Source organism: Neoarius graeffei, chromosome 2 (genome assembly GCF_027579695.1).
Source record: "Neoarius graeffei isolate fNeoGra1 chromosome 2, fNeoGra1.pri, whole genome shotgun sequence".
In the NCBI taxonomy this organism is placed as follows: Eukaryota; Metazoa; Chordata; class Actinopteri; order Siluriformes; family Ariidae; genus Neoarius; species Neoarius graeffei.
In genome coordinates, this window is record NC_083570.1 from 51908805 (window position 1) to 51922291 (window position 13487).

The 13487-nt window shown below is 47.9% G+C and overlaps 1 protein-coding gene across 1 annotated transcript in view; it reads left to right on the top strand.

Annotated features, from left to right (window-relative positions):
* The window catches only part of cspg4 (chondroitin sulfate proteoglycan 4), an 84642-nt gene extending 71155 nt beyond the window's left edge, over positions 1 to 13487 (top strand). Inside the window, exons 8-10 of the mRNA XM_060914376.1 lie at positions 7432 to 7592; positions 10990 to 11173; positions 11267 to 13487. Coding sequence (XP_060770359.1) covers positions 7432 to 7592; positions 10990 to 11173; positions 11267 to 13101 — 2180 coding nt within the window. The 3' untranslated portion in view covers positions 13102 to 13487. The remainder of the gene's footprint in view (positions 1 to 7431; positions 7593 to 10989; positions 11174 to 11266) is intronic.

The following is a 13487-nucleotide window of genomic DNA, read 5'->3' on the forward strand; positions in this document are numbered from 1 at the left end:
AGCCCATTAAGGAGGCAACGTGTCGCTGATCATGCCTGAGTGGCGGAGCAGTGACTTAAAACTTGTACATACTTGGCAAGCGCTTATGATGAAAGTTACATGATGGAACCAAGGGTATCATATGTGATCTTTTCAAATAGCTAGTAATTAAAATTCACTACAGGTACACTTTAAGGCAAATATGGACCCACAGTATTAGAAAGTTAGTTTTATCTTGGTGTATAAAGCAGGCAACAGCCCTATAATTTGAAAGAATAATGTCAAATATACGTATGTGCCACTAATTTGAGAAGATTATGGCTGTGCTTTTTTTACCTGAATATATATATATATATATATATATATATATACACACACACACACACAGGGCGGCACGGTGGTGTAGTGGTTAGCGCTGTCACCTCACAGCAAGAAGGTCCGGGTTCAAGCCCCGTGGCCAGCGAGGGCCTTTCTGTGTGGAGTTTGCATGTTCTCCCCGTGTCCGCATGGGTTTCCTCCGGGTGCTCCGGTTTCCCCCACAGTCCAAAGACATGCAGGTTAGGTTAACTGGTGACTCTAAATTGAGCGTAGGTGTGAATGTGAGTGTGAATGGTTGTCTGTGTCTATGTGTCAGCCCTGTGATGACCTGGCAACTTGTCCAGGGTGTACCCCGCCTTTCGCCCGTAGTCAGCTGTGATAGGCTCCAGCTTGCCTGCGACCCTGTAGAACAGGATAAAGCGGCTAGAGAGATAATGAGATGATACACACACAAAAGGCAGCATGGTGATGGAGTGATTAGCACTGTCGCCCCACAGCAAGAAGGTTCTGGGTTTGAGCCCAGTGGCCAATGGGGGCCTTTCTGTGTGGAGTTTGCATGTTCTCCCTGTGTCTGCGTGGGTTTCCTCCGGGTGTTCCGGTTTCCCCCACAGTCCAAAGACATGCAGGTTAGGCTAATCGGTGGCTCTAAATTGCCCGTAGGTGTGAATGATTGTTTATCTCTTTGTGTCAGCCCTGCGATGACCTGGCAACTTGTCCAGGGTGTACCCCGCCTCTTGCCCATAGTCAGCTGGGATAGGCTCCAGCTTGCCCACAACCCTGCACAGGAGAAGCGGTTACATATAATGGATAGATGGGGATATATATACAGTTGATAGTGTATGGTAGCTTGTAGCTAGTTATTAAGGCAAATGGCATGTACAAGTTATAAGAGAATATTTATTGCACATTACAAAAAGGAGATCCAAACTTTGACATAATTTTCAGTTAATTCACTATCATCAAGTCAAGTCGGGCTTTATTGGCATTCCTCAATATAGCTTGCATACATTGGAATGAAAAGTCATTTCTCTAGTACCGTGGTGTAACAAATAATAATATATCAGTAAAGCACTCAAGACTACATGACATGCAAATACAGTATACAACAGTGTGACTGCTGAGTACACAGAACATAATAAAATATTGATATATTGATTGGCACATTATTTTATCTATATGCTTTGTTAGGGTTTTGCTGGGATTCGAACCTGGTTCGTTGGTGTGATAATCCAGCAAACCCCCACTAGGCCACCAGGGGGATGACTCAAATGCAGAGGCGTGAGGCGGAAGTAGAAAAAGAATCAAAAGGTTTATTTAAACTAAATACACTATATACAGGGCAAAACAAAAGACAAAAAAAAACCAAAGAGTATAATCCAAAAGAAAAGCAAAGTGCAAAAATACAAAAGCTAAGAAGATCAAAAAACACAGTACAAAGGAAACTGGAGATAAACATAACAGCACAAAGACTCCGTGACAAGAGGACTGAACTCAGGGGTATAAATAGACAAACTAATTAAGGACACAGGTGAAGATAATTAGGCAATTAACACAAACACAAAAACACAGGAACAGTGGCGGCCTCTAGAGGCCAAAATAAACATGACATGAAAAGGAAATAACAGCGGCCTCTAGAGGCCAAAACAGTCCTAGTCCTAACAGGACCCCCCCCTCTAGGAGCGTCTCCTGACGTTCCCAGGGCGATCCGGATGGGCCGAATGGAAGTCCCGACATAGTTCTTTATCAAGGACATCCCGAGCAGGAACCCAGCAGCGCTCCTCAGGACCATAGCCCTCCCAGTCCACCAGATATTGCAACCCGCCGCGGACCCGGCGGGAGTCAAGCAGGCGATTCACAGTGAACACAGTCTGCCCCTGGAAGATGCGGGGGGGTGGGGGGTTCCTAGGGGCAGGGGCATACGTAGACGTCAGTACGGGCCGTAACAGGGAAACATGGAAAGTGGGGTTGATCCTCAGAGTCCGGGGCAACTGGAGCCGGTAGGAGACAGGGTTCACCCTGCGCACCACCTTGAAGGGGCCAATGTAGCGAGGAGCAAGCTTGCGGTTCTCCACCCGCAGTGGAAGGTCCTTAGTGGACAGCCAAACACGCTGCCCAGGGCGGAAAGCGTGTGCAGGTCTTCTATGGCGGTTGGCCTGAGTCTGGTTGGTTCTGGAGGTCTGTATGAGGGTCTTCCTGACCTTGCTCCAGGTCTTGCGACACCGTCTCACATATTGGTTGACCGAGGGCACCCCCGCGTCCTCCTCCTGGTCCGGGAACAGAGGTGGCTGGAACCCGAATTGGCACTGGAATGGCGACAGCTTGGTGGCCGATGACTGCAGGGTGTTGTGGGCGTACTCCGCCCATGGCAGCCAGGTGCTCCACGATGTCGGGTTATCCATAGCCAGGCCTCGCAGGGTGGTTTCCAGGTCCTGGTTGAGCCTCTCCGTCTGACCATTGGACTGTGGGTGAAACCCAGAGGAGAGGCTGGCAGTGGCTCCGATGACCTTGCAGAACCCGTGCCACACTCGGGAGGAGAACTGGGGCCCTCGATCTGAGACGATGTCCTGTGGAAGACCAAAGACTCGGAAGACATGATTAAACAAAAGTTTCGCAGTTTCAAGAGCAGAGGGGAGTTTGCACAGTGGTATGAAGCGGCAGGCCTTGGAGAATCTGTCAACTAAGACCAAAATGACCGTGTTACCTTGTGACTCAGGGAGACCCGTGATAAAGTCGACTGCCACGTGGGACCAGGGACGCCGGGGAATGGTCAGAGGATGCAGGAGACCCTGGGGACGCTGTCGTGGGTTCTTGGTTCTGGTGCAAACCTCACAGGACAGGACAAATGACCTTACTTCCTTCTCCATGTTAGGCCACCAGAAGCGTCTTTTCAGGAAGTCCAGGGTCCTCCGAGCTCCCGGGTGGGCGGTGAGAGGGGAAGAGTGACCCCACTGGAGAACCTTGGCCCGGGCTTGATGTGGGACGTACAAGAGGCCTGGTGGCCCCGTCCCAGGACCGGGGTCCTGGCGTTGGGCTCGTCGGACAGCCTCCTCAATACCCCAGCGGACAGGGGCCACAATCCGGGACACAGGGATAATAGGCCCGACTTCATTCTCCCTGTTAGTGGCAGAGAACAGTCTGGACAGTGCGTCAGGTTTGGTGTTCTTGGAGCCGGGGCGGTATGAGAGGGTGAAGTCAAACCGACTGAAAAACAGGGCCCACCTAGCCTGTCGAGGGTTCAGTCTCTTGGCTTGCTGGAGGTACTCCAGGTTCTTGTGGTCAGTCCAAACCAGGAATGGATGTTGTGCTCCCTCCAGCCAGTGCCTCCACTCCTCAAGGGCCAGTTTGACCGCTAGCAGTTCTCGATCCCCCACATCGTACCGGGACTCAGCAGGACTCAGGCGGTGGGAGAAGTAAGCGCAGGGGTGCAGCTTTCCTTCCGAACGTTGAGAGAGCACCGCGCCGACACCACTGTCCGAGGCGTCCACCTCCACGATGAATGGTTGGGAGGTGTCCGGGAGAACCAGAATGGGTGCCGTGCAGAAGCGGTCCTTGAGGTCTTTGAACGCCTTTTCTGCCTGAGGAGACCAGCCATAAGATCCACCTGTCCCTTTGGTGAGGTCAGACATGGGTGCTGCCACAGAACTGAAGTTCCTGATGAACTTGCGGTAGAAGTTAGCGAATCCTAAGAACCGCTGAACCTCCTTAACGGACTTGGGAGTAGGCCAATCCCGGACGGCCAGGGTCTTGGCAGGGTCCATTTGGAGTTGGCCTGTCCGTACAATAAATCCCAGAAAGGAGACCTCGGGAACATGAAATTCGCATTTCTGGGCCTTGGCGAACAGATTGTTCTGTAGCAGCCTCTGGAGAACCTGGCGGACATGGTGGCGGTGCTCCTGCACGGTCTTGGAAAAGATAAGGATGTCGTCGAGGTAGACAAAAACGTATAGGTTAATCATGTCCCTTAAGACGTCGTTGATTAGGGCCTGAAAAACAGCTGGTGCGTTGGTGAGTCCGAAGGGCATCACCTGGTATTCGTAGTGCCCAGACGGGGTGTTAAAGGCAGTCTTCCACTCGTCTCCCTGTCGGATACGGATGAGGTGGTATGCGTTCCGTAGGTCCAACTTGGTGAAGACGGTGGCGCCTTGGAGCAGGTCGAAAGCTGTGGACATCAGCGGAAGGGGATATCGGTTGCGCACAGTGATCTTATTCAGGCCCCTGTAATCAATACATGGTCGGAGCCCCCCATCCTTCTTGCCGACAAAGAAGAAGCCGGCTCCAGCAGGTGAAGTGGAGGGTCGAATAAACCCAGAGACCAGGGCATATTTGAGGTATTCCTCCATGGCCTTGCGTTCTGGCTGAGAGAGGGAAAACAGTCTGCCACGAGGAGGGGTAGTCCCAGGGAGCAAGTCGATGGCACAGTCGTAGGCCCGGTGCGGAGGAAGAACGGCGGCCCTGCTCTTGCTGAATACCTCCTTGAGATCCCAGTACTCTGTGGGAACTTGAGATAACTCGGTGAGATCAGGGGGCTCGGCAGGAGACACAGGAGAGCTAGAGAGCAGACAAGAGGCATGGCATGCAGGGCCCCATTCCACAACCTGGCTTGTTACCCAGTCTATGCGAGGGTTGTGGCGAGTAAGCCAAGGAAGGCCTAGAATAACTGGGAACTCAGGTGAAGGAATCAGGTGCAGGGATATTTCTTCCTTGTGACCTTGAGACTGGAGGAAAACTGGAGAAGTAACTTGGGTGACTCTTCCATCACCTAACGCTTGGCCATCGAGGGCAGACACAGACAGTGGGACTTCAAGAGGTGCAGTCGGAATATTGATGCTTTGGGCGAAGTGAATATCCATAAAGTTCCCAGCCGCCCCTGAGTCTATCAAAGCTTGACAAGAGTGGACAGACTCACCCCAGGAGATGGAGACCGGGATGTAGATTCCTTGGCCAGGGAGTCCGGGAGAGAGGGTAGGCCCCGTCACAACCCTCCCTCGGCTGGACGGGGCGGTCCTTTTCCCAAGAGTTCGGGACATGATGCTCGGAAGTGACCAGGCTTGCCACAGTAGATGCAGCACTTGTCCCTCCTTCTGCGCTCCCTCTCAGATGCGGAGAGGCGAGTACGACCCACTTGCATGGGTTCTGGACAGTCACTGAAGGAGGTAGACGGTCTCCAGGTAGAGGTAGGGAGGCTGGGGGGGCTCAAGGCTTGGTGGCGTTCTCTCATCCTGTTGTCCAGACGAATAGCATGTGAGATGAGGGTTTCGAGGTCACTTGGGCATCCAATAGAGGCCAGACCGTCCTTGATGGGGTCAGACAGACCATGGTGGAAGGCTGACACCAGGGCAGTCTCGTTCCATCCACTTACTGCTGCGAGTGTTCGGAACGAGATGGCGTAATCTGCGACGCTTCCTCCTTGCCGGATGGACATGAGCTTTCGGGCTGCGTCGGTACTGATGTCTGCCTGATCGAAGACCCGAAGCATCTCTTCAGAAAACAGCTGGAAATCAAAGCACTCAGGTCCCTGTCTTTGCCAGATAGCAGTAGCCCAGGCTCGCGCCTTACCAGCTAATAAGGTGATCACAAAGGCAATCTTGCGGCGATCCGTAGTGTAGGTGGTAGGCTGAAGCTCAAAGGTGAGTTGACACTGGGTAAGGAACTCTCGGCACTCACTGTGCTTGCCGTCATACCTCTGTGGTGCAGGAAGGCTGGGTTCGCGAGGTGAAGAAGGCAGCATTGCAGGAGGCACTGGAGCAGGAGTGGGAGCTGGATCAGGAGCAGGAACTGGATCAGGAGCAGGAGATGCAGGCAGAGATGTCAGCTGTGCCAGGGTTTTCCCAATTTGCTGAAGCAGTTCCTCGTGGCGAGCGAGGGCCTCACGTTGGCTGGTGAGCGTACGTCCATGAGCGTCCATGGTCGCTCCGAAGCGTGTCAAAGCTGCCATAATTCCCTGAAGGTTGGCCGGGTAGACAGTTGAAGCAGCCTCTGCTGAGTCGGTCATGACGGAGTCTTTCTGTTAGGGTTTTGCTGGGATTCGAACCTGGTTCGTTGGTGTGATAATCCAGCAAACCCCCACTAGGCCACCAGGGGGATGACTCAAATGCAGAGGCGTGAGGCGGAAGTAGAAAAAGAATCAAAAGGTTTATTTAAACTAAATACACTATATACAGGGCAAAACAAAAGACAAAAAAAAACCAAAGAGTATAATCCAAAAGAAAAGCAAAGTGCAAAAATACAAAAGCTAAGAAGATCAAAAAACACAGTACAAAGGAAACTGGAGATAAACATAACAGCACAAAGACTCCGTGACAAGAGGACTGAACTCAGGGGTATAAATAGACAAACTAATTAAGGACACAGGTGAAGATAATTAGGCAATTAACACAAACACAAAAACACAGGAACAGTGGCGGCCTCTAGAGGCCAAAATAAACATGACATGAAAAGGAAATAACAGCGGCCTCTAGAGGCCAAAACAGTCCTAGTCCTAACATGCTTTTGAGGCATCAATGTATTAAAATGAGCCAACATTTAACTTCGAGGCCTAATATGTGTGCTTTCAGGTTCATTCAGTTGGCCTTCCATTTAATGTCATCTGGAATAATAGCTTTTGGAGACCACAAGGGGGTGATATAAAATCTTGTGTATTTATAACAAAGGCACCTTGTCCACATTTTGCTGGTTCACAATCAGGCAGGCTAGTACGGGTCCATCTAGTTGTGCTTCCTAATATGACACTGAATACCGATAAGCATCGTCAATATGTACATTTATTCTATAATCATCTGGAATTTTTTTCTGTTTATCAATGCATGATCCAAAGCCTACAGAACATGCAGAAAAGTAAATACTTAGAACAATGAACACATGGGACAACAGATACACAAGGACAAGAGAAGAGTTTTGTACAGGAAAGCTTTTGCAGCAATGAACTGTCATCTATTTTGTCGTACAGCAGCATTAAATGTAGCAGCAACAATGGCAACAAAAAGAGTCTCATAAATAAAGTGTCTGATTCAGAATTAATATCTTAACATCAGCACATTCTTTGTCTTCCAAAGGATATGCAAACATTGCACTCAACTTGATGAGTATTTTTACATTAATGAATGAATTCACATATCTGTCTTTCTGTTGCCTCAGGTTCCAGGCAAGTCATCAATAGTGATATCATGCGAGCAGTGACCAGTGAGGATGGAGATGAGATCAACTATTCTCTTGTGAGGCCTCCACGTCTAGGACGACTCATTAAGCCCAACCAGAGTGGACAATTTGAGGAAATCAGTCAATTTACACAAACCGACGTGAGTGTATCTCACATTTGCATGGTTGTTTCAGTGTGTTTGAAATTAGTGTCTGGAAATCAAATGGTTTGCTCTCATATTTAGGGACCGGAGTTCAGCTGAGGACATAATGATCTCAGAGTTTCTAAGAACAGCCCTTCAGTCCAGCTCAAAATACTCCTGCTATAATTCTGTTCATAAAAATACCACTTTAACCATATAGCTGACAGACTGAGCAAAATGTTTACTGACATGACTAGTTTTTATTTTTATGTCTTCACAATAAACAACATATTTATGTATTTATTAAGAATAAGTTATTAGGAATGACAACGTGAATTGAATAGTGATAAATGATGGTGGCCCAGTGGTGAGCACTGTTGCCTCACAGCAAGAAGATTCTGGATTCGCATCTTGCTGCCCTCCCACAGTCCAAAGACATGCAGATTAAATTGCTCATAGGTGTGAATGTGAGTGTGAATGGTTGCTTGTCTCTGTGTTAGCCCTGTGATAGATTGGTGACCTGCCCAAGGTGTGCCTTGCCTCTTGCCTGAAGTCAGCTGGTATAGAGATCTTGCATGTGACGTCACAGCCGATCCAGATTGTGACAGATGCCATCGTGTCGGTCAAACGCCATATTCCACCTTCTACTTCTACTTCTGGTTCTACTTCTGCTTTTACTTCTACCTTTTCTTCTGGAAAACCCTACTATATACAATTCTACTACAACGGCTGCGGCTACAAGCTCTCCCTACCTGTGCACGGTTTTTATGTTTTTTGTGTGTATTTTTGCGTGTTGTTCGTCTGTACCGGACTTCAATATCCACTACAACCGTATGGACTTACTGGACATTGGTTTCCAGCAGAAAATGACGGTTTGTAGCGATTTCCATCGCATGCACAACATTCCGGACGAGAAAAAAAAAAAAAACATTCCGGACGAGACCAGATAGCGAGACCAACGGGGTCTCCGTGGATTGTTATCGGAAGCAAAGCGAAGGAGGAGCGCCGGGAGCCGAAGCAAGCAAAAGCGAGGCTACAGGCAGAGCCGGCCTGTTGACTAAGCTCAGAAAACAGCTACTCAAATCTCCACTGCCAAGCCTCTACCTCTCCAACGCCAGATCCATGTAAACAACAGGGCTGGTCAGTGCTATACTCAATACTTAAGTGACTTACCCATCCAGTGAGGATCATTTTCTTGTTTACAAGATGCCACATCTGAGTCGCTGACAAATCCTGAATTTCTGTAAAGAAAACTTTCCAGAGATTTATAAGCACGCAGTGCTTCACCACTGAACAGCGAGGGAAAGTTGATGAGGTAATCATACACATCTGGGTATTCCGCTGGCAGTTCAAAATCCGGTCGTGAAAACTCCGTCCGGTAAGCCATAAGGGCCACAAATCTGTAGATCGTTTATTTTAGACATATATCTAGTTATCTGTTCATTAGAAAAATGAGCCGTGTAGTCCGTCGGTTGAAATTGATCCATTCTGTACACGAGTGCAGCAGTATTCAGCGGTGTTTTTGACCGACACGATGGCGGTTGTGTACTTTCCGGTCACGTGACTGCAAGATCTCTATTGGCTCTCGCTTCCCCTGCAACCCTGATGGATAAGCAATATAGATAATGAATGAATGGATGAAATAAATGACAGTTTAGAGTATATACTTGATAATGACCCATCTGCCAATCAGCAAGGTTTCTGAACCAATATTAATGGTTACATTGAAAAGTTTTACGCAGTTTGGTGGAGACTGCATGATGTCATTTAAAACAAGAAGACCAATATAACATATATCTATTCCTTGAAGTCCTCAACTAAATTGATTAGTAAATTAATGAAACAAGGTGGCGGTAGCATGGTGTTGCACTGGGTTGTATTGCCACCTCACAACTCTACCTTTTCTCCCAGTGTTCTCATGAGATTCCTTCCTGTTCCCACTTGCCAAATAGGGGATTGGTGCCTCCCTCAGTTCTCCTATTTGTGAATGTGTCTGTGTACATGGTGTCCTGCAATAGACTGACGTCCCATTTGGGGTGTTTTTCTACTTTACACCCAGTGTTCTGGGTTACTGAAGATGAATCAGTGATGAGTTCCGAAGTTTTAATTGTTTTGTTTCCTATTTTCCATAGACTATTTAATGCATCTACACTGAGTCCCATATTGCCTTGAGCTGTTTAAAAATCAGCTTGACTTAAGCCTACTCATGAAGTAAATTATGCTCTCAGTGAGGATTCTTCACCAATAATCCTGATTCATCTACTACTTCTCACCAGGATTCAGAATGTTTGGTCTATGAACACAGAGTACATTTAGTGTGATTTACATTTTGTAATATCATAACCTAGGCGGCACAGTGGTGTAGTGGTTAGCGCTGTCGCCTCACAGCAAGAAGGTCCTGGGTTCGAGCCCAGTGGCCGAGGAGGGCATTTCTGTTACCCCTTTTCCACCAAATCAGTTCCAGGGCTGGTTCAGAGCCAGTACTGGTGCTGGTTCACAACTCGTTCAACTTGCGAGCCAGCTGAGAACCAGTTTGCTTTTCCATAGCTCGCAGGGCTAAGTGGAGCCACGTCATTACGTCGCTGTATACGTCAGTTGCGTCGCTGTATACATCAGTTACGTCGCTGTATACGTCAGTTACGGCACTACGTTTGCATAAACCTTGGCGTGAATATCAAAGCAAAAATAACACGGAAGAAGCAGCAGCGGCAACAACAATAATAATAAATTATTTCGCGTTTGTACAGCTGCTGCTTCTCGTCGCTTAAAAATGGCGATCTTTCGCGGTCTTGTTATTGTTGTTGGTCTTAACAACTCCACCCCCCCCGCTGACGTAAGCGGTTCTTTCCTCTGGCCCAGCAGAGAGTTGGTGCTAGCCTGGAACCGGTTTTTCTGGCCCCAGAGCCAGTTCTTTGTCAGTGGAAACAGAAAACCCGGTTCCAAACTAAGCACTGGCCCCGAACCAGCCCTGGAACTGCTTTGGTGGAAAAGGGGCATGAGTGGAGTTTGCATGATCTCCCAGTGTCTGTGTAGGTTTCCCCCGGGTGCTCCGGTTTCCCCCACAGTCCAAAAGCATGCAGGTTAGGCTAATTTGTGGCTCCAAATTGACCGTAGGTGTGAATGGTTGTCTCTGTCTATGTGTCAGCCCTGCGATGGCCTGGCGACTTGTCCAGGGTGTACCCCGCCTCTAGCCCATAGTCAGCTGGGATAGGCTCCAGCTTCCCTGCAACCCTGTCAAACAGGATAAGCAGCTACAGATAATGGATGGGTGGATGGAATATCATAACCTAATAAAACATGCAATGAGGATGAATTTCTGGACAATAGGAAATAAATTTTTAATTGGTTGTCCATTTCTTATCCATTTGTTATCAATTTGTCAAGTTACTCATTTATTTCCTCATTTATTCTTTAGCTGGATGCTGGTGCAGTGTATTATGAACACCAGATGCCATTGAAGTCCTTCTGGGTAGTAAAAGACACTGTAGAACTTGAGCTCTCATCACCACCAGCAGCAAAGCTCCAGCACATTCTCCCTGTTATAGTATCGTACTATGCCACCCATCACAATGTGTCTTCACAGCTGTGGAAGAACAAAGGTGCCATGCTACATCTATTAAATTAATTTTTAAACACCTTATCTCCTTGTGTTCTGTATACTGATGATGTTTTGATTTGTACTTAATCTTCAGGTATGTCAGTGGTGCAGGGGCAATCTAAGGTGTTCGATGTCTCCATTCTGGATGCATCCAACCTGCTAGGCAGTGTACCACAAGAAAAACAGGAAGGCCAGGACATAGTTTTTGAGGTACAGCACTTCCCTATGCATGGCCAACTCACTCTTGGAGGTAATGATCTTCCCCAGGATGCACCCTATTTCTGGCAAGATGACATCAGTGAAGGGAAGCTGGAGTACTACCATGATGACTCAGGAGAAACTTCAGACAGATTCTCTTTCCGTGTGTGGCTAAACCCCCATGGTCACCCCCCTCAGGCTGTGCCAGGTGCTGTGGTGCTGGAGGAGGTCTTTCTTATCTCAATCAGACGAAGGGACTCCAGCCCCCCAGAGCTCGTCAGTCTGGACCTGCTACTGGAGGCTCTGCAAGGATCTACCACTGTACTGTCCAAACAGTACCTCAACACTATAGACCAAGACAGTACACCAGATGAGGTCAGATTCAGCATCTTAAAGAGTCCTACTAATGGCCACATCATTTACAAGGATACTGGGCACAGGATCATGCAGTTCACCCAAGAGGAGGTGAACATGGGCCAGGTGGCATTTGTGAGCGATGGTAGCTTGTCTAATGGTTTTATGGAGTTCACAGTCTCTGATGGAAAACACCAGTCAGTACCACACACTATGCACATCGGCATCCTGGCTAAGAAACTTGTGCTTAATAAGGTGCAGGAGATCCAAGTCAAGCAGGGAGATGATGAGACTCCTATCACAGAGGCCTTGTTGAAAGCATCCACAGGAGGGCCAGTAGAGGAAGAAGTGCTATATAAAATTACCAACATTCCCAAGTATGCAGTAGTGATGGTGGACAGGCAATCTACCTCTGCCTTTACCCAAAAACAGATTAGGGAAGGGAGAGTGAGTGTTCGCTTCATCAAGTCCACTTCTTCAAATGACAGTTTTTCCTTTGTAGCCCGCAGTAGAGCAGCTAACGTTTCCTCCAGCCTCAACATCACAGTAAAACCCTTAGTAAATGTGGCCAAGAATCCCTTATTGCCACATGGCACTCTAGTTCTGGTGGACAGAAAGCTGTTAGATGCCACTGCACTTGCCAACAAGACCAAAACTTCACCAACCTTCAGCTTGACCCAGCAGCCAAAGGGAGCAAGGTTCATAAGAAGAGGAGGGTCTGCAGATGGCCAGCCTGTGGAATCATTCACCCAGAGAGATCTAGATGAGGGACGTGTGGCTCTAGAGGTCCTGAACTCCACTGGGGATCCAAAGGGCAAAAGTCAAGATCAAGGTGAGGCTCACTTCCTCCTCAAGGCACATGGAGTTCCTCCAGCAGAGTGCACACTTTCCTTCCAGACAGTGCCTTATGACCCGGCAGGAATCTATGGTGCTACAGTACTTAAGGTCCCCCCAACTGTGGCCAACTCTGACACAAGTAAAGCAGACCAGCCTGATGCCAGACGGAGAGGGGATGGCAACTGGCCATATGAAGCAGGTCCCACCACACCCCCTACCAGCTCCCATAAATCCCCTGTTTCTAGACGGAACTCACTATGGGCCATCCTTATCCCCATATTAGTTATCCTCCTTCTACTACTCATAGCTGGTCTGCTAGCATACTACCTGGTGCGTCGCAACAAAACAGGAAAGCACAATGTCCAGAATGCTGCCACCAAGCCCAAAAATGGAGAGGTGGCTCAGGAAACCTTCAGAAAAACTGATCCAGCAAATAACATCCCCATGTCCAATATGGAGTCTAAAGACACAGATCCTGAATTACTGCAGCACTGTCGGACAACAAACCCAGCCCTGAAAAAGAACCAGTACTGGGTATGAGACAGGAAAATTGGGATTCTATTCTATCATGCTGTATTGACATTTAGCGTATATTGACATATTCGCACATCGAAATTTGATTTTTTTTTTTTTTTTGTGGACACTTTGAGTCATTCCTAACAGTATTATCAAGATCTCCTCTTATACTAATGGGTGAGAAACTAATTTTGGTGAATAATCTAACTTTCGTTCCATTAGCTGTCATGCAATCAGTTCATGTAAACAGTTCTCACATGAATCTGCTATAGTTTAACACTGATGAAGGACCAAGTCTTGTGAGGACTGGTTTATGCACCTTTTCATGGTTAGGAACAGAACCTAATAAAAGTCTACAGTTCTCATAGAAAGACCCAGCAATTTCAGATTGTTTACATGATTGTATATTA